This window comes from Pteropus medius, unplaced genomic scaffold (genome assembly GCF_902729225.1).
Source record: "Pteropus medius unplaced genomic scaffold, Ma_sr-lr_union100, whole genome shotgun sequence".
Lineage (NCBI taxonomy): Eukaryota > Metazoa > Chordata > Mammalia > Chiroptera > Pteropodidae > Pteropus > Pteropus medius.
This window is the reverse complement of record NW_024355327.1, coordinates 3,072,992-3,098,107: the sequence shown is the minus strand read 5'-3', so window position 1 is coordinate 3,098,107 and position 25,116 is coordinate 3,072,992. Positions and strand designations below refer to the sequence as shown.

The window sequence follows — 25,116 nt, the reverse complement described above, 5'->3', positions numbered from 1 at the left end:
TGAAAGGGGAGAGGCTGAGCTGAGGTAAACCTACAACTACAAATGGATCCTTGTGGTGCGCTCTCTTGCATGGTTGGATAGATTGAAAGTGCATATCTATGAGCTAAGCAGAAACCTTTTCCAAAACTTATATTCCGTGTGAAGCATTAACTGCACAGCAAGACTTGAGCACTCTTCGTTCTGAGTGATTGTAGGGAATGGTTGTCTGTGCGTGGTAAGCATAGCTTCCAGGGAGTTTACAGAGTGTGGAATGTGGTTCGGCCTCCTAACCAACCATGGTTGTTAGCCAGTGTCTTGGATAAGTTGCAGAGTTAGTTGTTCCTCTCATGCTGTTGGAGTCAGATGGAGTATATATTTATGAATATATTAAGTGCATGCTTAAATCTATTCGTTAAATGATGTGATCATAATGTAAGTTTTATGCAAAAGAAAATTGTTAGAAAATAAAAATCAAAAGCCTGCTTACTTCCCAACTGCCAATCCCATGCCTTCCTTTAGTCTGAGGTATTCCTTTCCAGTTTTTCTTTTTGATTCCATTCTTTTTCTGTTTATATAACAATATACCACCAATTCTTAAACTAAATTATCAGTAAACTAATACACATCCTAAGTATGGTTAAAAAATGATTCATTGTCTTCAGCAAACTGGTGGCAAGGAAAAGAAGAGATGGAGAAAAACCTAGTGATTAAATGTGACTTAAGAGACTCAACAACTAATTGTAATATATCAACCTTATCTGGATCCTATTTAAACTGACTGTTAAAAGAAATTTACAACACTTTTAAGATAATTGGAAATTTGAACACTGAATATTTGATCATATTAAGGAATTTTTTGTTAATTTTTTAATGGGAAATTTTTTTTGGTGTGGATATTCTAAAAACATCTTTTAAAAGATACATAGTAATGTTTATGGGTGAAAAATATGAGGTCTAGATTTTGTATCAAAATGATACAGGAGGCAGGAAGGAAGAGTTGGGAGTAAAGATACAAAACAAGACTGGCCAGGATTAATTGTTGAAGCTAGGTGATAGGTACACAGGGCTTCACTTTACAGTTTTTTCATGTGTGTCTAGATAGATTTAGAATTTTCCATAATGAAAAACTTTTTTAAAAAGTAGTACTTGAACTTCTGCTTCTGGGAAGATAAATTGAAGTACTTTTCCTAATTTTTCCCATTAAGTACAACTGAAATACCTGGGCATTTTCTGCAGAGCAAACTTTTTTTCCCTTTTATTTTCGTCTTTTATTTTTTTCTCTTGCCTAACTATATTTAGCTGATAACAGTCAGGCAAGAGAAGGAAGTAAAAGACACATAATGGAAAGTAAGAAATAAAACTGTCCCTATTTGCCGATGGCGTGGAAGAAGATTCTGGAAGAGAAAAGGCAGCCTGTCTAGAGACCTTGAAACCCAAGGACTGACACAGTAATGAGTTCCTTGGTTTTTCTTTTGCCTATGTATCCCAGACTTGGAACTGAAGAAGCTGACAACCTGGAAACGCCAGGGGACGCAAACACAAAAAGCCCAACAAAGCATGCTCTTTCTGGCCAGAAGACCAGGAAAGGGCAGTCTAGCAAGGCAGAACACTTTTAGACAATCATTGCTCTACTCTGCCAAACACTACAGCAAAAGCTGTGGTCCCTACCCCCACTTACACCAGTGAAGGCCAAATGGGGACCTAGACTTTTACCACAGATAAGGAGGCCACATTTGCCCCAATTATGTAAATAGAGGTCATTTGAGGAGTAGTAATGAGGCACTCCTACCCCTTCCAGCTACTGGTGGGGGAGGCCTAATAAAAGCTGGAACCTCCAACCTCCACCCACCAGTGAGGAGCCTTCCTCACTTTGAATATAAGTGAAGGTCAAATGGGAAACCTGGGTTTCTTGCCCCACTGTCAGTAAGAAGGCATGCACCCTCCTTTCCTCTGCTGAAGTGGTATTATAAAAAGGCAGCTAAAAAAGTTTAAATGAGACCCAGAGTCTCATAACATAATACTCCGGTTTTAATTTAAAAAATCACTCATCATACCAAGAACCAGAAAGATCTCAAACTGAATGAAGAAAGACAACCAATTGATACCAACATTGAGGTAATAGAGATGTTAGAATTATTTGATAAATATTTTAAAGCAGCAATTATAAAAAGGCTTCCATAAGCAATTACAAATATACTTGCAAAAAACAAAAAAATGAAAAATCTCGGCAAAGAAATAGAAGATATAAAGAAGAACCAAATAAAATTTTTAGAACTGAAAAAATGCAATAACTGAAATAACTCAATGGATGAGCTCAATAGCAGAATGAAAGGACAGAGAAAAGAATCAGTAAACTGGAAGATAGAACAATAAAAATTACCCAATCTGAATGACAGAGGAAGTAGACTAAAAAAAATGAACATAGTCTCAGGGACCAGTGGGATGATAACAAAGCACCTAACATTCAGAGACCAAGAAGAATAAAAAGAGGGCAGGGCTAAAAAAAAAAATTGCTCAGAGAAATACTGGCTGAAAACTACCCATAATTGGCAAAAGACAAACATACAGACTTAAGAAGCTATGCCAAACCCAAAGAAGATGAAAACACACACACACACACACACACACACACACACACACACACACGTGTGTGTGTGTGTGTGTATATCAAGCCACATCTTAGACGAACTTCAAGAAACTAGACAGTAAAAGTTTGAAAGCAGCGAGAGATGACACCTTACCTCGTAGGGGAAAAATAGAATGACAGATTTCTCATCAAAAGCTGTGGAGGCCAGAAGGAAGTGGCACATTTTTCATGTGCTGAAGAAAAAAGAGTTGTCAACCTAGAAGTCTATATCAGGGATAGTTCTTTAGGATTGAGGAGGAAATCAAGACATTCTCAGATAAAGGAAAACTAAAAGAGTTTGTCACAAGCACTTCTATCCTAAAAGGATAGCTAAAGGAAATTCTCTGGACAGAAAGGAAGCAATGAAAGAAGGAATCATGGAATAATAGGAAGAAAGAAAATGATAAGCAAAATTATGGGTAACTATAACGTTTTCGACAAATCACTAGTGTATAGAATATATAAGGAACTCTTATAACTCAACAGTTAAAAACAAATAAAAATGATGGGAAGTGAACAAACAGTGTAAATATATATATGTCTTACTGTTAAAGTGCATAGCTGAAACTTATTGGATTTTGTTAACCAATATCACCATAAAAAATAATAATAAAAATAAATAAATAAATAAGAAAAAATAAAAAAATAAAAGTCAAAAACAAAACAAAACAAAAAATAACCAAACTATCCCATTAGAAAATGGGTAAAAGACATGAACATTTAACTGAAGGGGCTATACAAATAGCAAAGGAGCCATGAAAAAAATGTTCAATATCATTGGCTTTAAGAGAAATGCAAATTAAAATCACTACACACCTATCATGAATGGCTAACATAGAAAGTAATGATAACAAAAAATGCTGACAAATTTAGAGACACTGGATCCGGATATCTCAAACGTTTCTTGAGGAATGGAAAATGGTATAGCCACTCTGGAATATAGTTTGGCAGTTTCTTAAAAAGAACTAAATATGCAACTACCACATGACTCAGCAGTTGAACTCTTTATTCCAGAGAAATGAAAACATGTTCACACTCAGACCTATACATGAATGTTTATAGCAGTTTTATCAGTAATGCACAACTGGAAACAACCCAGATGCTCTTCAACGGGCAAATGGTTAAAAAACTGTGGTACATTCACGTCATGGAATACTACTCAGCAATGAACAGAATGAATTAATGATAGAGGCAGCAACCTGGGTGAATCTACAGAGAATTATGCTAGTGGAAAAAGACAATTTAAAAATGTTATGTAATGTGTGATTCCAATTATGTAATAACATTCTGGAAATGATAATACTATAGAAATGGATAACAGATTAGTGGTTGTTGGAGTAAGAAGAGGGTGAGGTGGGAGGGGAGTGGGTATGGCGATAAAAGGGCGACTTGAGGGATCCCCACGGGGATGGAAATGTTCTGTATTTTGACTGTCAAGGTCAGTGCCCTTGTGATACTGTACCAGAGTTTTGTACTATGTAACCATTTGAGGAACTGGATAAAGGGCATTATTTCTTATACTTGCATGTGAATCCTTATCTCTAATTTGCTCGACTATCTCAAAATAAAAAGTTTAGTTTTTTAAAAATAAAAATTGAATGCAGTTTTTAAACATTTTAAGTAATGCAAATGGTCTTTAATGAAAAATGAGCCATTTCTCTCACACCTTATTCCTCACATTACTTCCCTTAATGCCAGTTCCACTTCTATTTACCACATAATTTTTCATAATCGTCTAGATTTCTGACTGAATTGCTCTGAATATTTTAGAATCAGGTGTTACTGAAATAACAAGGACAAAATTAGGGCATTTGACCCATTTGATTATTCTTGTCATGGCAGTTTTCCTCTGTCTCCCATGTGGTAGCTGTAGGGCTGGGTCCCACCTCTCAGTTTCCTGAAGGAAACAGACATGTGGGTGATGGCCTGTGTCAGGGCCTGGCCCAGCTTGTAATGTGCTCGTGTAAACCTGTGACAGGAATCGAGCCCACTGGAAACATGGTGAAGCAGCCGGCCAAGTTTACTGTGGATACCATCAGCGCCGGGCAGGGAGACGTGATGGTGTTTGTTGAGGATCCAGAAGGGAACAAAGAGGAGGTATGTGGGCGGATGCTGCCTCCCTTGGCAGCGTCCCACGGGGCTTTTGGAGCTTGTAACAGGGACAGGGACTATGCTTCCATTTTCCTCATTAAAGCTTATAACAAAATCTTTTTTACCAAAAGGATCCCCGAGGCTTACGGTGGTTAAAGTAACTTGCCCAAGGGCTGTGCCTTGAAAACTAATATAAATTAATGCCCAAGGACATAATGTTTAATAAAATAAAGGCTACTTTGAATTTAGCAAAAGCCTTCTCAGTTGAGGTTTTAGATATACTGATATCTAGAATAATACTAATGCAGAATTGATACAATACAGATTGTCCTACTGTTTTCTCACCCTGTCCATCCTTTAATTCTTCCCTCAGGGCCTTTACACAACTGTTCCCTTTTGTCTACTGATCTTCTTAAGACTATATTTTATTTCTAATGCTTAGCATTATTTGAAATTCTGTTTACTGGCATATTGTCCCTTTCTCCCACTGAGATAGGGATTCTGCCTGATTTGTTTTATTTTTGGTACTTAACACTGGGCTCATGATTTCATAAGATCTTAATAATGACTGGGCCAATAAAGTTTTACGTTACTGGCTTTATAGTCATTCTTATCTGGAGAGTTCCAGCCTTGAGAGAATAGAGAGTCCTGACTTATACCTTTGTGTGACATGATTTTGTGTCTGTAACTTTAGGCTGCTTCTTTCTTGAGGTGTCCTACAGGAGTGATGGGGTAAGAAAATAGCCAGGACAGGTTTCTGACGTAGCAGCTCGCTGCAGAAACTTGGCTGGCACAACGTGCTTTTACTCACACCTGGAGCATTCTCTAACTGTCACTCATCTTTCATCCTAGGCACAAGTGACCCCTGACAGCGACAAGAACAAGACATACTCTGTAGAGTATCTGCCCAAGGTCACTGGGCTGCACAAAGTAAGATGAGATGTCATGACTATTGCGTGGACTGCTCTTCTGGGCTTGCTTCGATGTGTATGGAAGGATATCTTAGGAAAAAGAGTGGCTTTCTTAACTTCTGATTTTCTTTTCTGATTATAAAAGTATCCATGCTCACTTGGGATCCCCATGAACCAAACTCGAAATATTAGCTAATATACCTAGTCGGTTGAATTCCACTAAGTTTTTTTGTAATGTCATAAGATTTTTCTGACTCTACCTAGATAATGAATGGTTGTAGCTACATGGCTGGAGTATAGATGCTAATCTATGATCTCTTTATCTTTGATGCTGCCTTAAGTAGTCCCCTTCAAGGTGCTCTGGAGAATCTGTTAGCATAGAGAATTGATGGGGATCCAGCCCCCAGGCCCTCTGTTTCAATAACCTTTTGAGTTCTGTTTGAGTTGGTGTCCAGTTGGCCTATAGGACGGGAGCTAAGGGAGTCTGGCAGAAGATTGGGGTGATCTAGGAGTGTGCCTTTTGTCGGAAGAAGGCCTTCGAGAGTACACACAGGCTAATATCTGTGTACCATGCTACGACTTTGAGACATAAACCATACTCACCACCTTGGGCTTCAGTGAATTCACCTGGAACCATGACCAGGGATTTATACCCCTAGAATACCATGAATTTTTTGGGAAAAAATCTCTAAGAGAGCATTTATGATGTAATTAATTTATTTAGTTCATATGAAACCTAATTCAGTACCCCTGAAAAATTTAAAAGATAAGAACAATGGCTCAAATTTTAGATGAAAATCTGTACTTTGTTTCAAATCCATGTATCTGGGAATGGTCTTGGTCTCTCGAAAAATACTTTGGGTTTGAAATCCTGGAACTGTGTATTATACTCTGGGGAACAGTTGTTCCTCCTGCAGTTGCCTTAAAGGATCCAGTGTCTAGAGATTCAAATATAAGTATTCATATCCTACTAGGGAGGCTAAACATCTGGTATAAGCATTTTTAGTTTACTAAAGGGCTGATATCCTAGGCCCAGCTGTATGGCTGATGGAGCCAAGTGGGAGTTCCATTCAGGCCACTGACCGGGCTCCTGATTCCAGCCACGTTTGTGTGGATAATTAGGAGGATGGAAGAGAAGATTGTCTAAGCATCTGGCTTGATCTGGTGCTCTCACTGGACAGAGAGAAGTGATTTTATGTCGTCTATCTGTCACTTGTAGGTCACAGTCCTCTTTGCAGGACAGCATATCTCCAAGAGCCCATTTGAAGTGAATGTCGACAAGGCACAGGGAGATGCCAGTAAAGTCACTGCGAAAGGCCCGGGCTTGGAAGCTTCAGGGAACATCGCCAATAAGCCCACCTACTTTGACATCTATACGGCAGGTAATGTGCTTCTCCACCTCTCCTCCATGGGTCAGGCTTTCTCCTAAAGCTGGGGATAATCCTCAGGAACTAGAGGTTTGGGATGCCTGACCTTCGTTTTTATAAATCGAACAACCAAAACAAAAATAGCTTTGTCAAATGTGTTGGTTATATTTTTAGATTTTTCAAAACTAGCTTTTCTTTAAAATCTTATACTCGAGCTTGACATTATTAATAGTGAATTTCTACACACGTTTCTGATTTGACAAAATAAATGTTCCAAAGAAACTTAAGTTTTAAGAATTGTTTACTAGACCAAATTCTATGCAAGGTCCCATGGGAGGTTGGAAGGAATGAATAAGACAGTTTTTGAAATATCAACTTTCTTTTCAGTTTAGAAAATTTAGAAAATAGAGAATGGGGGAAAAGGGAATTTCGGCTATGACCCTCCTTCCCCACACCAGAAAACAGTTGTTAATATCCTGGCGTGACCCTTCTTGGGTGCTTATCTCCTTCGTTTTACATTTTGTACCCACTTTTATACTCATCAGCAGCGAGCTTTCTGAGAAGGTGACGTGGGCTCATGAGATGTTTGCTCTTTCATAGGTGCCGGTGTGGGTGACATTGGTGTTGAGGTGGAAGATCCCCAGGGGAAGAACACCGTGGAGTTGCTCGTGGAAGATAAAGGAAACCAGGTGTATCGATGTGTATACAAACCAATGCATCCTGGCCCTCATGTGGTCAAGGTCTCCTTTGCTGGGGACACCATCCCCAAGAGTCCCTTCATTGTGCAAGTCGGGGAAGGTGAGTGCTGGGCTGGCAGACCATGTCTGCTTCTGGCATTGAGGCTAATTGTGCACACGGCTGGGCCCCAAGGCCAGGAGAATGGTCAGGGCCTAACACTGAACTCACACCTATCCCCTTTCTGTGGGAAGTGGCTTACTTTATCCTCAAGATATGTGTATCTCCCTGTGAACCATGCAATGACTTAAGTGCTTTACTTGTATTAACTCATTTAATCCTCTTCACAACACTGGTACAGGAGAGCCATTGTCCTCACTGAGAAATGCAGGACTGAGGCCGTTTAAGGAGTTGTAGCTGAGGTTAGCTGCAGAAGTATTGCTGGTGTCCAGCAGATTCCACTGCTTGGCTGCTAGGCACTTAGCATGAGTGCATCTAATTGTCATACCAGCCTGTGTGTGCCAGGTGCTATTATTATCCCTAGTTGCAGATGGAGACACTGAGGCTTAGGTAACATAGGGATCAGTGAGTACAGAATAGATGTCAGTAGGAGTAGAATCTAGGTCTCTGTCAACCTCTTAACCATACTGCTAAACAACCTCTACAGCCAGAAGCGTGCATTTTTCTCTGTTAGACTCTTTCATTCTCACATTGTTGCTCCCCTCATACTCTGCTGCCTTTTCTAACCAATACTTGCCGTTTCCTGTTCTGTCCTCTGCATCTGCATCTGCAGACCTGGCTTCCTCTTCCGAATCCTGCTTCTGGGCCAGCGTGGACCCCGAAGCTGTTGGCTTCCTAGTTGAGAGCACTGGGCCAGAGGCATCTCTCTTGGTAAGGGCTGGTTGGGTGGAGCGTCTGTGCCAGTTCTTTGCACTGCCTGAAAATGTCAGCTGAGCCTCTGCTATTTGTGACATCAGGAAATTACAATGCAGGTGTTATCATAACTTGTCCAGCGAGACCCGAGCCCCCTCTGTAATTACGTTTAAATAGCTCTAAGACATCTCAAAATGGTGGAGAAGCTGGCAGTTTCCTTCAAACCCTTTAGCTCCATTTAGTGTTTAAATGAACTGAGCGGTGACCCTTTTGATATTGAGACCATTACCCATGCTCAGAATTTCCATGAGTGGTGGTTTTTTTTTTAAAGACACATTTAAACCTTCCAAGGGAAGTCCTGTCATCCCATTGTGAGTATTCTTGATATAACCAACTTTTCTCTCTTGACAAAAGAAGAAAAAATAAAACGAACATACTCATAAACAAAACATTTTGACAAAATGCAAGAAAGAGTTTTGAACAGCTTTCCTAGTTCTAATAGTGTTTTCTGACTTTCCTCTCATTCATGGATTACCTTTTTCGTTCTGGCATATCCATCTATCACTTGGACTATCTAGTATTTAATTAAAAGTTTTTTGTGTACTAATCCTTCCTCTACTTAAAAAAGAAGCTTTATATTATTTTCACAATGGAAAACCAATGTCACTTGCCTTTAAGTGCCACCATAAACTTATGTTCATCCATGAGCAACCTAAAATCATCTCTAACTCCAAAGATGTGCATGTGTCTCTTTGAGAAGCAGTTATATGCCAAATAGCCAGTCAAGGACATTGTGGGGCGGAGGAAGAATTGCCTCCCTTCTATGGAGTAAAGAGTCTCCTCTTCCGGATTTTGTGACCTCTAGTATATAGAGAGCTATTAGATAAGCAATGTCAGATGTGAAAAGGAAAAGCCACTTAATAAACATGACATTTTACCCATTAATCTCCTATTTCTATACTTAATGAGAAGGCTGCTCATGTTGGCAAAGAATTTCTAAGGTATAAGGATGTCTTTTATCTACCTTCTGATGAACCCCATTGAACAGTATTTTTGTGGACCTCTCATCTAAGGAATGTTAGAAGCTACCTTTGTCCTTCATGTTTAGACTTCTAACTTTAGATTTTTAAACCAAATTTAGAAATCAAATTGAGAATATTGTTTATTGCTAATAGTTGCATTTATAGCTGCCCACATTCCCAAGGACCTTGTAATAGAAGGCACTGAAATGTTTGTCTGTCCTGGCTAAGGTGGAACTGGCCTCTTTTTTGAGCTATCCTCTGGCTCTTCATGCAGAAGACAACGTTTAGACTTTTATAAATGGCTGACCCAAAGTTTGGAACCTGGTCAGATGTTTTCAAGCACTACATTTTCCAAGTAGACTTGAAAAAGTCCAGTCTTCCCAATTAGTGGGCCCTTGAGTATAGCAATGAAGTTTGAACAGTGTCCAGCACTAGGCCTTAAATCTCCTTCACCACTGAGAGGATAAACGCCAGAATTCAGCTGGTACCAGGAGCCCAGGGAATCTACACAGTGCTCTCCGGATTTCTTTGCCAAAGTAACTTTCCCCCAGTCCCTCTGTGGTGTGGCTGGACAGAGTTATGTTGTATCCTTGTTTGCTAGCCCGGTGTGCTCCCTGAATGGGACCCCTGGTCTCAGCAACTGCCGCATACTCTTTGTGCAAAGCAAACATTTTCTTGGCGGGTGCCTCCAAGTTACCTTGGCTTGCTCAACTCTGACTAAAGAATGAAAGGTTGAATTGATGTTGAAACTCTGCTTGCAGCCTGCAATCCAAACGCCTGCCGGGCCAGTGGGCGAGGCCTACAGCCCAAAGGGATCCGCATTCGGGAGACTGCAGACTTCAAGGTTGACACCAAAGCTGCCGGAAGTGGAGAGCTCAGCGTAACTGTGAAGGGTCCTAGTAAGCGCTCCTTTGTTTCTCCATCTCAGGCATGATTTCAGCAAACTCTGTAGCCATGGCATATGGATTTCACCCTATGGCCAGTTCTGATCAATTTATCCCAGAGATCTGTCAAAGATTTGAGGCTATCTGGCCTCCGTAGGGAAGAAAGTAGTGATTGATTAGTAATGTCTGCCCTGAATGCAGGTGGTGTCTTTGAAGCATCACATTATATCAAGGCTTCTGGGAGTAGAAAAAGCAGTGATGCAGTGAGGTTTGGGAAGTGCTGTTCTTTGAACAACAACCTGAAATGGCCCATTTTTTTAATTTGAAGAAACCTAGGTTTAGAGAGGAAAGGTCTTGCCCAAGTTCCCGTAGCTTGTAAGCATCCGAGCTAGAATTCAAGCAGTCTCCAAAGACAGTAATTTTCCCACTGCAGGTTATGTTTATCAAATACCTAATTACCGTGATCAGTGCTTATAGAAGGAGAATCACATTCCCTAAGATTAAATTTTCTTTCTAAATAAATACCACTCGTGGAGGAGTGGGTTATACCCTGCAACTCATTCTTGCTCCCTCTTTTGGGAAAGGAGACAGCAGACGTGAGGATAGGTATCTATGCAGTCCTCACATTTTCCCCTGGGATAAGCAGATAAACTCGGCATTTCTAATTGCAGACGTAGTAGTCCTTGGCTTATGCCGGGACTGCTCTTACCCTCTGTGTTCCCAGCAGTCTGGGGCAGGAGTGTTCTGAGCTCTAGAAAGTTAATATTTGATCTCAGAGGACCATGCTTTGGGGCAGGCCGTGCCCTAAGGGCAGGCAGCCTAGGTTCTAGACTGCTCAGACCCAGAGCCACATTGCTCTGGAGCTGTCCTCCCTCCTAACTTGTTGCTACAGGAGCCAAGGAGGTGTTTTTTTCTGATCTCGGATTCTCACTTGACTAAATGGCTTTCCCGGCCAAACTTCAAGGCTCAACATAAAACAAGTTCCTGCCTGATGTCTTGCTCTGGAGTTTGTGGTGTAGCATCTAAAACCTGTCTTCTTGTAGCTAGCATACAAGAACTTTCTCATTTTTGTTATCTAGCTTTAGTTGAAAAAGATATGCTTGGGTCACTAACCTGAAACTCATGCCAGATAATCATAAGGGTTCATTCCCTCCCTGGTTTTTGTAAGGGACTAAGAATGGTAGATTTGATGAGAAAAATTGAGATGTGACTAGATTTATTTTTACACAGACCCAGGAGATTCAGGACCTCATAGCCCCTTCACAGCTGAGAGACATACTAAAGCAAGTTATCTGAAAATCTTCCATTTCCCCACAATTTGAAGCCAAGACGGGTCCATTTTTAGCTTTGTATTAATCTCTAAGGTTTTGGGGGTCCCACCTTCTGAGGCAGCCCACTTAGTTTTCCTTTGTAGCTTATGTTTTGTGGATATTGCTATCATTCTGTTGTCTTTTGGGTTCCCTTTCTGAGTCTAGAATTGCATTGGAAAGATGGTGTGCTTCCTTTCTACAGAGGGTCTGGAGGAGCTGGTGAAGCAAAAAGGTTTTCTGGATGGAGTCTATGCATTCGAGTATTATCCCAGCACCCCGGGGAAATACAGTGTTGCCATTACATGGGGGGGACACCACATTCCAAAGAGGTGAGTCCCCAGCTGGTGTTGCATCTTCTCCGGAGGCTTGCTTGGCCCAGGGCAGGCTCATGGCAGTTGCTTCCTGGGCTGCAGGAGAGAGAGAGATCTGCTTTATTGAAAACTTTTTTTTTTCCTAGCAGTGTACAGACATTTGGCCTGTTCTCAAAAGCAGCAGAAAGTCACTGTGGTTTCGGCTGCCTTCCTTTAAATCAAATGTTGGCGGTTTGGGGCTGGTGAGAGGCCGGGAAGCTGGAAGGAGCCGTAATAGAGAGCAAATGGGCTGTGTATCTGTATACCCTTATATAAACTGAGATTCTCTTTCTTTCAATGTGTTCCTCTGTTCAGGAATGCCATGAGGGATAAAATCTGCTATGGTTTACATTAAAATCCTCCATGTGAGTACAGTCAGGGACCCAGCGAAGCAGTCTGCAGCTTTGCCTTGTGGGCGTTGCAGTTGCCCTTTCTGCTTTTCCATGTTTTCCAGCTCCCCTGGGGGCAACTTTAAACTCTGAATAAATTCAGTTTACCTTGAGAAATATCTGAGCATATTATAGGGTTCTGAGAATCTAAGGAGACTATTTTTTAATCTTCTGTGCCAACGTTAAAGCAATTCATTCATGTATGATATAAAGCCTACTCAACCTAGTTTTCTTATTATAGCATAAGCAGGGTGTGGGGAAGTGTGTACTCTCTTACCTTCGAGGGCTCACAGTCCTGCACCCAAAAGGTTAATGACCGGGAGGATAGTGCAAGGCAGTGTGGCTTGAGTGCCAACCCAGTGGCCACCTGAATTCCCTGAGGCAGCATATTACATTATATTGTTGACATAACAATGGCTGGGGGGGGGAAACCTTTGGAGGAGGCTTGGTTGGAGATTGGGACTGCAGGTAAAAGGATCAGGCAAGTGGAAAGAATATGGGTAAACAGCTTATGGCTGTATGTAGCCCCTTCTTTGAGCTCCTTTAATGCTTTCTTTTCCTTTTTTTCTAGCCCCTTTGAAGTTCAAGTTGGCCCTGAAGCAGGCATGCAGAAAGTCCGCGCATGGGGCCCTGGCCTCCACGGAGGGATTGTTGGGAGGTCAGCGGACTTCGTGGTAGAGTCCATTGGCTCTGAAGTGGGGTCTCTGGGTAAGTGGAAGCAGCTGACCAGCAGCTACCGGAGGGCTGAGATTATAAGGGGACTTGGGCCTGGTTTTAGGCTGAGAGTTGGGGCCTCCAATGAACCTTGTTACCCTTAACCTCCTGGTCTCCTCACCACCTAGGGCCCCCTCTGGATACTGCTGTGGAATTGCAATTCTCATTTCCCTCCTGCCCTTCAGGTTGCCCTCTGCCTCATTCAGTCATTCAGAGGGCTTCATTCACTCATTCGTCCACTAGACCTCAAGGGCAGAGGCCTTCTGTGGATGCTGTGTCTGAAATATATTAGGCACTCAGCAAATATTGTTGACTGATTCATGATGATTAAATAAGTTAATTTTGCTGAAATCAGAGATTTGGGGAGTAAATATTATTTGGAGCATAACTGAATATCTTTAAAATACACATCTGGAGTATATGTGATTGTTTTACATTAGTAGTCAGCACTGACCTCTCTTCAAAGGATCAGATAGCAAATACTTCAGGATCGTGGGTCATATTCTCTCTCATAACTATTCTCTGCAGTTATAGTATGAAAGTAGCCGTAGAAAAAATATATACAAAGGAGTGTGACTATTTTTCAGTAAAACTTTATTTACTAAGACAGGCAGCGGGTCAGATTTGGCCCACCAGCCATAGTTTGATGACCTCTGTTTTGGGTAATAGAAGATAAGCAAAAAAAGGAAAATAGGAAATCACTTTAATTCTTCCTTCTAGAGAGATAGTAACCATTTTGGTATATCCTTGTAGACTAGAGATAATGTTAACCCTTTTGGTATCTCCTTTCAGACTTTTTTTCTGTACATGCGCATACAAATATTGGTCTGCCACAAAAAATATCTGGGAGAATTCTATATCTTTTTTGCCTCAGATAAATATAGGACATGTCTCAATTTCCCATGGCTTCCATAAATTCCATTGCATGGATGTATCTTACGGGGCTCTCTCATTATTTCCAGGGTTTTGCTGTAAAAACAAATACATATCCTTGGTATTTCCTTCAGATAAAAGTCCAGAAATGGATTTGGTGGGAGGAAGGGTGGGCATTGGTTAAAGGCTTTTGGTATGTGTTGCCATGTTGTCAACAGAAAGGTTTGCTGGTTGACCTTCATTGTTAGATGTTTAAAGAAAAAAAAAAAGATATAAAATCCAACTCTTCCATCTCTAGCAAAGACTCAATAGGCTTGGTTTTGTGGGAAGGGACAGTTTACAGATTTCAGTCTTCTAGGCAGGCAGAGGGAGGGAGTTGGTAGTAACAAAATAAGTACTTTCCACTGTGTAACCAGGGGGCCCTCCCACCCCATTCCCTAGGGTTTGCCATTGAAGGCCCCTCCCAGGCGAAGATTGAGTACGACGACCAGAATGATGGATCATGTGACGTCAAGTACTGGCCCAAGGAGCCCGGCGAATATGCCGTTCATATCATGTGTGATGACGAGGACATCAAGGACAGTCCATATATGGCCTTTATCCACCCGGCCACAGGAGACTATAACCCAGATCTGGTGAATCAACTCGCTGTGCTTCTGTCTTCTCTTTTCTGGTTTCTGGCACTTTCCCTGTAGTGGTGTTGAGAGAGAGCAAAGATGAACCATTTACAGCCTTGAAAGGAAATGGGCCTGAAATAGATATCCCAGTGGCAAAAATGAGTGCTTTTCTGATGCTGAGCAAGAGACTTACCTCTCTCTAACTCTTGATATCTTCCTCTGTAAAATGAGAACGATGGTAGCACCTGCTTCCTAGAGTTTCTGTCATGATTCAAGACAGCCCTTATAAAGCCCAGTGCCTGACCCGTGTAGGGGGCTCCATAAGAAGATTTCTTGCAACTCAGGGCATCATATTTCAGTCATGCCGCTTTCCATAGTTATCATTTCAAGATGCTCCAACATGGAGCAGTGTTTGCAGTGTTTCCAAGAGCTTCTCTCAAACCCTTTGCAGGCTGATAAGCATCAAGTCTGAGCCGACAGGAAGAGGCCCCCTTACCCTGACCCTGACTTGTGCTGCTGTTGGCCTATGTGGGCAACTGACCATAGGATGATGTCATTCTAGGCTGGGAGCTACCCCTCTTTGGCCAGCTGCTGGTCCTTTGCTCTCTGGGGGCTGCAAGAATTTAGAGTGTTGTCTGCAGTAAAGGTTCTGAGCCCCTTCAAACTGAGAACACTGAAATAGGGCATGGCTTGAGGTTCCTGCCCCAGTTACTAGAAATTCTCTGTCAGCTCGGAATAGGGCAAGAAGTTCAGGCTAGTTTGCGACCTGGCTTTAGAGAGTTTTCTTCCTTATGAGAGGTTAGCCTACTTTAGCATTTTTGTTTCTATAATCGTCCTGTTAACATAGGTGCTGTAAAGCCAGGCACAGTTGTTTTTGTCCTTATCCCATCCCCTGGTCACCAGTCTTCATATAGGGGTTTATTTGGGGCATTACACAGAAAGAGAGTCATTACTGACCCTTTGCCCCAGGTCCAAGCATACGGGCCAGGTTTGGAGAAGTCTGGGTGCATTGTCAACAATCTGGCCGAGTTCACTGTGGATCCTAAGGATGCTGGAAAAGCTCCCTTAAAGATATTTGCTCAGGTAAGTTTCCGGGGGCCCACCTGTGTAGGTAATTGTCAGGTAACAAGATCCGACAGTGTAATGGCAAATTGCTCAGTCCATCTGATCCTCAATTTCTTTATCTATACATTGGGAATAATAAGAATATTTATCTCATGGGATTATGGGAGGAGTAAATTAGATTCTAACATGTAAAAAAGCAGGGTGTTTTTCTCATTTTTATGATTTGTTTTCTGTGGAAATGAGACTCGATTATTTCAGATTTCCCTGTAAATGTCTTTTGGTATGGCTGAAGCTTCCTAGGTCATGACGGGAGGTTTGTAAACAAGAATTTATTAAATATATTAATTTAAGTGAATTTGACCAAAAGATTTAAATGCAGGAATTATAATTAAGGAGCATTGGAGTGGTCATGCCTTTCTTTTTGGGCCATTTGCTCTTAATGATTGAAAGTAAATAAATGTAGTATTTTATCACCTGTGGTCATGGTCATTGTATTGTGAAAACATGGCCTATCATAATTGTTCCATGAAGTTTTGCTGGATGAGTGAGTGGTGACTTCACTGTCTTGGGAGGCCATGGTAGCCCTGTTTGATAGAGACGATGAGAGGCCAAGTTCTGTTCTTAGCCCCTGATCTTTTGCAGGACGGGGAAGGCCAGCCTATTGACATCCAAATGAAGAGCCGGATGGATGGCACGTATGCCTGTTCGTACACCCCAGTTAAGGCCATCAAGCACACCATTGCTGTGGTCTGGGGAGGTGTGAACATCCCACACAGCCCCTTCAGGGTAAGTTGTGAGGTGGAATCTGGCCATGGTGTGAAAAAAGCCCAGTCCTGCGGCAGGTCAGGATGCCATGCCTGATGGCCAAGGCAGATAAATATTTAGGGAAGAACCCATCCTTGATGGAGTGGCCTGAAAGGCACAGTGCTCTAGAGTGCCTAAAAGGACTATTTCTAACCATGGTAGCTAACAGTGTTTTACTGGGTCTGAGTAGAAGAACACTTGATTACAACTTTCTCCTTGTCCTCTCTAGGTCAACATTGGGCAGGGTAGCCATCCCCAGAAGGTCAAAGTGTTTGGGCCAGGCGTGGAGAGAAGTGGCCTGAAGGCAAATGAGCCTACTCACTTCACAGTGGACTGTACCGACGCTGGGGAAGGTGAGAGGGGGCTTCACCAATGTAGTGAGTGTTGCTTCTTGAGGAAAAACGTTCTTTTCATAATGTTTCAAGGGCATTGAACTTTGAACCAGGAAATAATCCACCTGAATAGGTAATCATTCATCTAATGAGCCTCTGTGTCAGTTTCTTGGTGATGTCTTTGCTAATCATCCAGAGTTTCTCTAGAACCCCGGCTTATCACCATCTCTTTCTTGTGTTTCTTACTGGAAACTTCCCAATTGCTTATTTTAGGGTGTTCACCTGAGCTAGAAGTGATTGCTTGGGACATGCTGTTTCTTGTAAACTGGTGCTAATGAGCTGGTCTGTTCCAGGTGATGTCAGCGTTGGCATTAAATGTGATGCCCGGGTGTTGAGTGAGGATGAGGAAGACGTGGATTTTGACATTATTCACAATGCCAACGACACATTTACAGTCAAATATGTGCCACCTGCCGCCGGGCGATACACTATCAAAGTTCTCTTTGCATCTCAGGTGTGTGTTTGGGTCTAGCTTCTTTCTGGACACCTGTATGCATATTTCCTTTTTTTTTTTTAAAAGCAGTAGGGAAAGTGTCTTGAATTCTGCTCAACAGTTTTCCTCTCTGGTTCCTTAAAACCAAGAAGGGGGAAAAAAAACCCAGAACTAAAATTTTACCACTTTCTATTCAGTGCTTAAAAGCAGGACTCTGGAAAGAAATTGGTTTGTTATAAACTTTCATCAAGTTTTTGATTGAAATGTAATTAACTTCTAACTTCTGGATGCTTTCCACTTCGACATCTTTGAAACAGTGACTTTGGCCTTGGCCTTTAAACTTGTATAGAGAGAGAGGAGTTTTAAAGTTTCAGGTAGAGTTCTTGTATGCGTGATAGTGAAGGTAGGATGAGCACTGCCTCAGACAGAGAATAATGGGATCCTGGTGATTCGCATTAACCTTATATAAAAATAGGGACCTCACAAGAAAGTTCTATTCCTAAAGGTGTTGGTCTTGAGTTGGCTTCATCCAGTTAACCTGTTTTGCCTTCATTCTGTTTTTCAAGATTTATAACCATTCTGTTTCTGATCAGTTCCTTGCATTCCCCAAACCTTAGCTCTCAGCTGTCTCTGGAGGACATTTTCTTCCCTCTGACCCCACATATTATTGTCATTTTTGGTTTTACTCTTGGTAGTATTTTTTGCATCCTGAGTACTCAACAATTGGTATTAAAGGCTCAGAATTTTCGGATTTGTTTGTGGGAAATCTTCCCTTAGCCGTGCAGAGAGTAAATCAACGCCTGTTGATGTAGGGGATCCAGGTATTTGTAAGTGACCGATTATGGCCCATATCTGATGCTAGACTACGAAGATTTGACCTGTGGTAACAGAAGTTTGCTCACCACCCACCAAAGTCAAAGTTTGCTGAAGTTTCCGCCCTTGCACTTGGGCAGGAGGCTTCCCTCTGGCGGTTGCTTCAGGGGCTTTCCTATTGAGACGATGTCTCTGCTACAGGAAATCCCCGCCAGTCCTTTCAGAGTCAAAGTTGACCCTTCCCATGACGCCAGCAAGGTGAAGGCAGAAGGTCCGGGGCTCAGCAAAGCAGGTAAGATGGCGTGTGTGCAAGGCCATCCTGAAGGCCTTCTGCAGGCCAGTGGCAGTGGGCATGTTTGGTCCCTGGCCATGAGGGACTCATCTCCAGGGTCCCCGTTCAGCAGGGGCAGAGCTCCTGAGGCTCAGCCCCTGACTCTGGCTGCCTTGGTGGAGACGGTGCTGATGAGCCTGTCAGACTGGTTCTAAAAGTGAAACTCTTCTGGCCAGGCCTGTCTCCTCACTTCATGGTTTATCTTTCCAGGTGTGGAAAACGGGAAGCCAACCCACTTTACTGTCTATACCAAAGGAGCTGGAAAAGCCCCACTCAACGTACAGTTCTGTAGCCCACTTCCCGGTGACGCGGTGAAGGATTTGGATATCATCGATAATTACGACTACTCCCACACTGTTAAATACACACCCACCCAGCAGGTAGGGTCCTTCCCCTCCCCTCGTCCACCAGCCCCAGCCAGGCCCCTTTCCCCTCCGTGCTGTGCTGGGTCATGTTGGACGCCAACAGTGTAATCTGCTCTCTTGGAAGTGCTCCCTCCCCTATGAGAGACAGCTCTTCATGCCTTTCATTCTGAACCTCTCTGACAGCGCTGACAAAAAGCCTGATTGGTTCTATCAGGAGAGCTTGAAAGATTCCACAGACACAAGCAGGAAGCTAGCTGATCTCTCTTCACCCCAGTCTCCTACCTCCATTTCGGGTTTCAGCAGAGAAACAGTGAACTCTTGAAATTCAGGACCTAACATCTACCTCTCTCTTATATATACTCTCCCATCCTTATACCTGCTACTTTTTACTCTTTGATTAATTACTTACAGAGAAAGAGTTGCCACACCTTCGTTTTTCCTTCCTGGCCCTTTTAGTTTACCCTTTTTACGAGGTGTTATAGTGGGGTCTTTCTCAAAGAGTCAGTTCAGCCTTCAAGGCCCTCAGGGCCAAAATACTATTTTGGTCCCCAGATTATCTCCTTTTACAAAATGTGGGAATACGGACAAGATCTTGTCATCCAGGCTTTTTTGCTCTGATTATTTTAGGCAATAGGGCCTAAAACACTACCTCTCCATACATATTCATGTTTATTTGTTTAAAATTTTGTTTTGCTTCATATCCACACCTCTAGAGTCTGTGGAGCAGATACCCCTGCAGAAAAGCCTGGATTTTACTGCTCATGCATAGTGTTCTACACAGTCATACTAAACCTCTGAGATTTTTTTCATTCTTGAAGAACAGAGTCCCCCTGTGTGAGAAATACCATTTGTGGGAGAAAGGCAATGCTTTCTGCAGAAACACTGCTCAAGAGACGTCACTCCTGCCTGGGCCCCTTCAGTGAGGAGCTGGCCAGAGTGTAGTCAGGGATTATTAGGGGTACAGTTAGGGTGAGGAAAGGTATCTCCCTACCCCAGACCCCATGTCCATTTGGGGTAGGTGTCCCCTTGCACCAGGGGCTACACATCCTTGGAGATGGAATTTTTATTATGAGAACTTTCTTGGCAATGGGGATATTTCTCTGGGGCAGGTTTTTCTATGCCGTATTACAGGGGTGGCCTCTTATCTCCAGATGTGCTTGTCCTGTAGATTGTTTTGTTTTGTTTTACCTTAATGAAAGGTTCATTTTTAGTAATGATAAAACTAATACTTTTGTAGATAGCATACCCTTTTCTCATCAGACTACTCAGTGCTTAGTAGGTAATTACTTTCCTACTGATGCTTCTGAGGGCTGGTGGGACCCTTACCACTGGGAGTACTGGCTTGATGTCATCTTTCTTGCCAATACTCCATTGCCTTAGAAGGTACCAGAAAACATGGCCATGCACACTGGTCAAGATCACAAGGTTACAGACTCTTTAAAAAAACATGTTGAGACTTGCTTTATCGTATATCTGTATACCTTTTGTGTTTCGGCTTTGCTGGTAAAAAAGTAAGTTGCAGATGACAGGCTCAGGTTTTGACCTATACCCCAAGAAAGGACTTTAGAATCTATTGCCCTGGATGCCTCCAGCTGCCATTTGAGGTGGAGGTGGAGGTCAGGAGTCCATTTGCTATTTTGTTGCATTTGAAATGAAGCTAGAGAGGGAGGCTCCTTACTTCAGAATCACCCTAAGATCAAGTTCAAGTTCATCCATTTCTCTGATAGTAGCAGGTTTGAAGGCTGTCTGCATGCTCAGTGGCCGCTTGGAGCTGTTTGTCCAAATGTTGCCTATCATACATTCAAGGAATCTGGTGAAGTCTTGGTATCAGTCACTGCCTCTAACATGGAAAGCTCTAGGATGCTGTTCCAGTCTTTTGTTTATTTAGAGTGAGGTTTAGTGTTTTTTTATTTGGGCAAATTGGCAATTCTGTGTATTTCTCTATGGTTAAGAAAAAAGGTTAAGTCTTTCCTCTTGGATGTGAGTTCCCCCAAGGATAGAATATCATTTTTTTTTTATATCTATATATATAAAATTTATCTTTCTATCCCTAGCCCTAAGCACAGGGCCTCATGTTGTGGGTGCTCCACGTGGACTTATAGCCGAATGGGTGAATGAAAGAAGCCTCAACTCACAAGTAATGATTTAATAAATTTGTAATCTAGTAGGAGAGTGGGGTCCTGCACATCCTCATTCTCCTTTTGAACTCTCTTCCGAAGAGAAACTAACAGCTAACAACATACCTCTGTTCTTGGATGTGGTTAAGAGGCCTGGGTCAGCCCAGAAAGCTGCGTGGAACAGAGGCAGGGAGCATACTTTGCAAGCTGACACCCACAGGCACACCTCGTTGTGGTTATAGGGAATAATAGGCAGGGACTTTCTAGAAATGCATCTGTTTGGTGTGTGCGGAGAAATAGGGTTGGGTTCTGGCTCAGGGTGAGCGCTTTGCCCTCAATGCAGACTGCTATGTGAGGAGCCATTGCCTTATCTGACTGCTGGCTCTTTGCTCCCAAATACCTACAAGCTGCTGCTGTCCCCTGCAATTCCTTGTAGGGTCCCTGAGCCACAGCTTGCACATGCTCGCCTGCCTGCAGTGGACCAGGGATGGGTGTTTCCTATTGATCTTGCCTGCTAGCTCTTCTCAGAAGATGGTGGTCAGAGCTCTTTGCCTCAGAGGAGTGGACTTGTTGGATTGGGGCTTGAGGGCCTCCCAAAGGTCAGACAAAGGCTTGATTTTTATGGAAGCGAAATTATGCAATGCCAGTTTCTCCTGAGGATTTTGCCTTCTGTGCTTTTGGTTGTCTTTGGTCTCACATGACTTCAGTTTCTCACCCCAAGTTTCCCCGAACAGAGCAGTTTGAGATGCTAGTGGCAGCAGCTCTGTGCCGAGTCAGGAGACACTGAGGATTGAAAACTCCACATGCTGTTGAGGCACCTTTAGGAAACCCTACGAGTTCATTGAGCCTCACAGGTTAATAGTCTCTCCCTCGAAACATTACTGCTGGTGGTGTCAGAGAGGTGTCTGGAGGAGGGGCTGTTGGTGGCTCTCCATCCTATCCTCAATCTGACCTCTCAGATCAGGGTCTTATGTGCGTTTGTTTTGCAGAATGAGATTAAGGTCTCCGAAGCTCGTAGGGGAAAGAATGAAACTGTCCTGCAGTGCACACAGTCTTTGTGAAATGTGACAGTGGTCACTGCTCAGACATTCCTCACTTCATAGCCTTTTGGGGAAAAAGCAGTTCATTCCTTGGCTGGGACTTCCGAGGAAACCTTAGAATGCTACAGGCCATCGTAGGTGTAAATCTCTAAGCTTTTTTCCTTTCCCTTATTAGGTTATTTAAAGTAGAGTTAATTTCTTATCTGAGTTTTTGTTTTGTGTTTTATGATAGGTAATGAGAACATAACTTTCTTTTATAGGATAGGTAGGCTTCACCAAAAGAGGAGTTTTCGCTCTCTACCTTGGCACTCAGGCGGCCAGAAAAATTAGAGTAGGTAGTGGAGGTTTTTCCAGGACCCTGGCTCAGCTCTGAGGCCTGGCGCTTAGGAGTTAGGGACTTTGGGGCAAATTGAAGCTCGAGAAGAGCTGGCATGTCAGTGGCTGAAGTAGCAAGTCAGTCCCTGCTCTGTTGAATCTGACATTTGTACATTTTACCATGAAATGTTGCACCCCGGAGTCAGGGGCCAGTTGATTTTGTGTGCAGTGCAAATAAATCCTGGAATATCAATCCTCCCTTCTTCATTGATACAACCAATTTTTATTCCCTTGGCTTGTTCCCCCTTTGTTATTACAAAAGGAATGTGAGAAAATATACATAGGCCAAAAGCTACACTCTGTTAACACTTGATCAGTGACAGCTTTCAGCAGGGGCTGAATTCCAGCAAACCTGCTGGATTCCTGGGAAGGATCATCTCTCCCTCCCCCTTTCCTCTTTCTCTCCCACGTCCTCTTACTTTATGCCCGGACCTTTGAGGTGAGAAGGATCTTAATCAACTGAGACAGCCATGGGCTTTCAGGGGGCCTTGGTTTGGGGGAAGAAGAGTCAGCGGACTGTGAAGAGGAAGCCAGGACTGGCCGGAGGAGGACAACAGCAGTACATACGGCCATGCCGAGCCTCCACAGCCACTGAGGCTGCTGGCGAGGGGGCTGCCAAGCCCCCAGGCCAAGCCTGCCTTCACACTGGCAACTTTTCTTTCCTTGACATAGGTGTGGGAGTTTAGATACTGTGCAGTGGTCTTAGAACAGCTCCAAGTGAACTGCTGCAACTCTCTTTCTTAGCATAGTGGCCGGAAATCGATGCCTAGGACATAGAAAAAAAATGATTTTGTTTGTTTAAAGGCCTCCAGGCCTAGCTGCTTTACCCTGGCCAGATTTAGGTGTGTGTTGGGTGGGGAGGTAGTTTGGCAAAGCTGCTAGGATTTGGGTTTGGGTGCCGTGAGTGTGAGGCCCAGCTCTTACATCTACTAGGCAAGTGACTTGGGGCAAGTGACTTTACCTCTCTGAGCCAAAGTTCCCTTTCCTGATAACATTAGGGTGACAGGGGGAAACCACCGCTTAGGACTGTTTTTGAGACTGAATCAAGGAAATGCTTAAAAGCACAGAGCACGCTATGCACATTAAGTTGTTCCTGTTGTTATCGGTTGCTCTTATTTTATCTGATTTCTCTGCTGTTCTTACCATGGGGCCAGAAGCTTAGGGAAATGTTTGAGATGCTTTTGAAGTCCACTGGAGTCAAACAGCCTTGTGTCCCTGGGAAGAAGGAAAGCTCCAGAAGGCGGGTTTAAACACCAAGTCAGTGTGTTGGCACCCAGAAGTGTGCTTGGTTTTCTCTCCTTCCAGGGCAGCATGCAGGTTCTGGTTACGTATGGTGGCGATCCCATCCCTAAAAGCCCTTTCACCGTGGGCGTGGCTGCTCCGCTGGCTCTGAGCAAGATAAAAATCAATGGCCTGGAAAACAGTAAGTGTGCGAATGGAGGGGAAGTGGATCATTGAAGACCACCGTCCCAGGGCTGTCAAATAGATTCCCTTAGAAAGAAGTTCACCCAGAAGTAAATTCTGCCTTAAGAGACTTTGTAGTCGAACAGATTCGTTTTTGAATTAGGACCATGTGGTGGATGAGCTCTGTGACCCTACCTGCCTCTTAATCTCCCCGAGCCTCAGTTTTCCTATTTGTACAGTGGGGCTGGGGGTGGTAGAGAATGCTCAAGGGAATATTGAGAAAAATTAAATGAGCTAATAATTCAGAAGCTGGCACAGTAACTCAGTAACAGCCTTCAGTAACTCCTGGCATCACAGTGGAATGTTTTCATTACAAAGAAGTTGGCACATTGCTTTCTGGAGAGCTTCTACTGTGCCAGCTCTCCTTGGCCACTGAATCCACATTAGGGTCGAGAGTCAAGCATGAAAGCCAGTTCCCTGGCACTCAGAAACCACAATTACGATGCACCCCCCACCTCCATCCCGATATTCCATTAGCTCGTTAGGTATCTTTTTACTACAAGCTCATTTCATTTATTTTAAATTAAAATATTTTATTAGGGAAAATTTCAGACACACAGAAGAGAATATTACATGAACACTGATGTGCTTATCACTCAGCTTCAGAAGTTCAATGTGTGATCATAAGATTATTTTTTACCCAAGTAACAAGCCAATTTTCATCTACAAACATCCCAGTTAAGAGAAAATTCTACTTTAACCATCACCTCTTCCCCTCCCTAGGGTTAACCAAAGTTATTGGTTCAGTTTTTTTCCCTCCCTTCCTTCCTCCCTCCTTTCCTTCCTTTCTTCCTTCTTCCCTCCCTCCCTCCCTCCTTCTTTCTCTCTCTTTCAATTCAATTTCTATCCTTCCAGACCTCTCCCTGCATCCCTCTGCATCTGCACTTATATACATGCCAGTAGAAAACATTTAGCAGTGTTTATTTTGGGTTAAAGTTCTCTTGCTATTCCCACATGTCTTCAGCCTGCCTTTTTCCATCAGCAGTGCTTCTTAAAGAACATTCACGCTTTAACCCCCTTGTTGGCATTAGCTGCTGAGTGGCTGCAGTATGGCTGCACCTCAGTGGCACACGTTCACCTGGTTTCAGGCTCATGTGAGGCTCAATGTGTACCCCCAGGGAAAAGCCTCTTATGCCACCAATTAAGGTTCCTTGGGGTCTCAGTGGGGCCACCAGTGAGTACCTTCATTGGCCTGTGACCCAAACGTACGAGTTATGAATGAACCCAGCTCCCAGC

General features: G+C 43.0%; 1 protein-coding gene across 3 annotated transcripts in view; it reads left to right on the top strand.

Moving 5' to 3' along the window:
• FLNB (filamin B) overlaps positions 1-25,116 on the top strand; it is a 130,508-nt gene that overhangs the window by 61,824 nt on the left and 43,568 nt on the right. For all 3 annotated transcript variants that reach the window (XM_039858540.1, XM_039858539.1, XM_039858538.1), the window contains exons 5-19: positions 4,584-4,702; positions 5,549-5,626; positions 6,827-6,989; positions 7,575-7,772; positions 10,306-10,443; positions 11,941-12,067; positions 13,049-13,185; positions 14,506-14,699; positions 15,651-15,764; positions 16,389-16,532; positions 16,780-16,903; positions 17,236-17,396; positions 18,390-18,480; positions 18,730-18,899; positions 23,722-23,839. In XM_039858540.1, the coding sequence (XP_039714474.1) occupies positions 4,584-4,702; positions 5,549-5,626; positions 6,827-6,989; positions 7,575-7,772; positions 10,306-10,443; positions 11,941-12,067; positions 13,049-13,185; positions 14,506-14,699; positions 15,651-15,764; positions 16,389-16,532; positions 16,780-16,903; positions 17,236-17,396; positions 18,390-18,480; positions 18,730-18,899; positions 23,722-23,839 (2,076 nt within the window). The remainder of the gene's footprint in view (positions 1-4,583; positions 4,703-5,548; positions 5,627-6,826; positions 6,990-7,574; positions 7,773-10,305; positions 10,444-11,940; positions 12,068-13,048; positions 13,186-14,505; positions 14,700-15,650; positions 15,765-16,388; positions 16,533-16,779; positions 16,904-17,235; positions 17,397-18,389; positions 18,481-18,729; positions 18,900-23,721; positions 23,840-25,116) is intronic.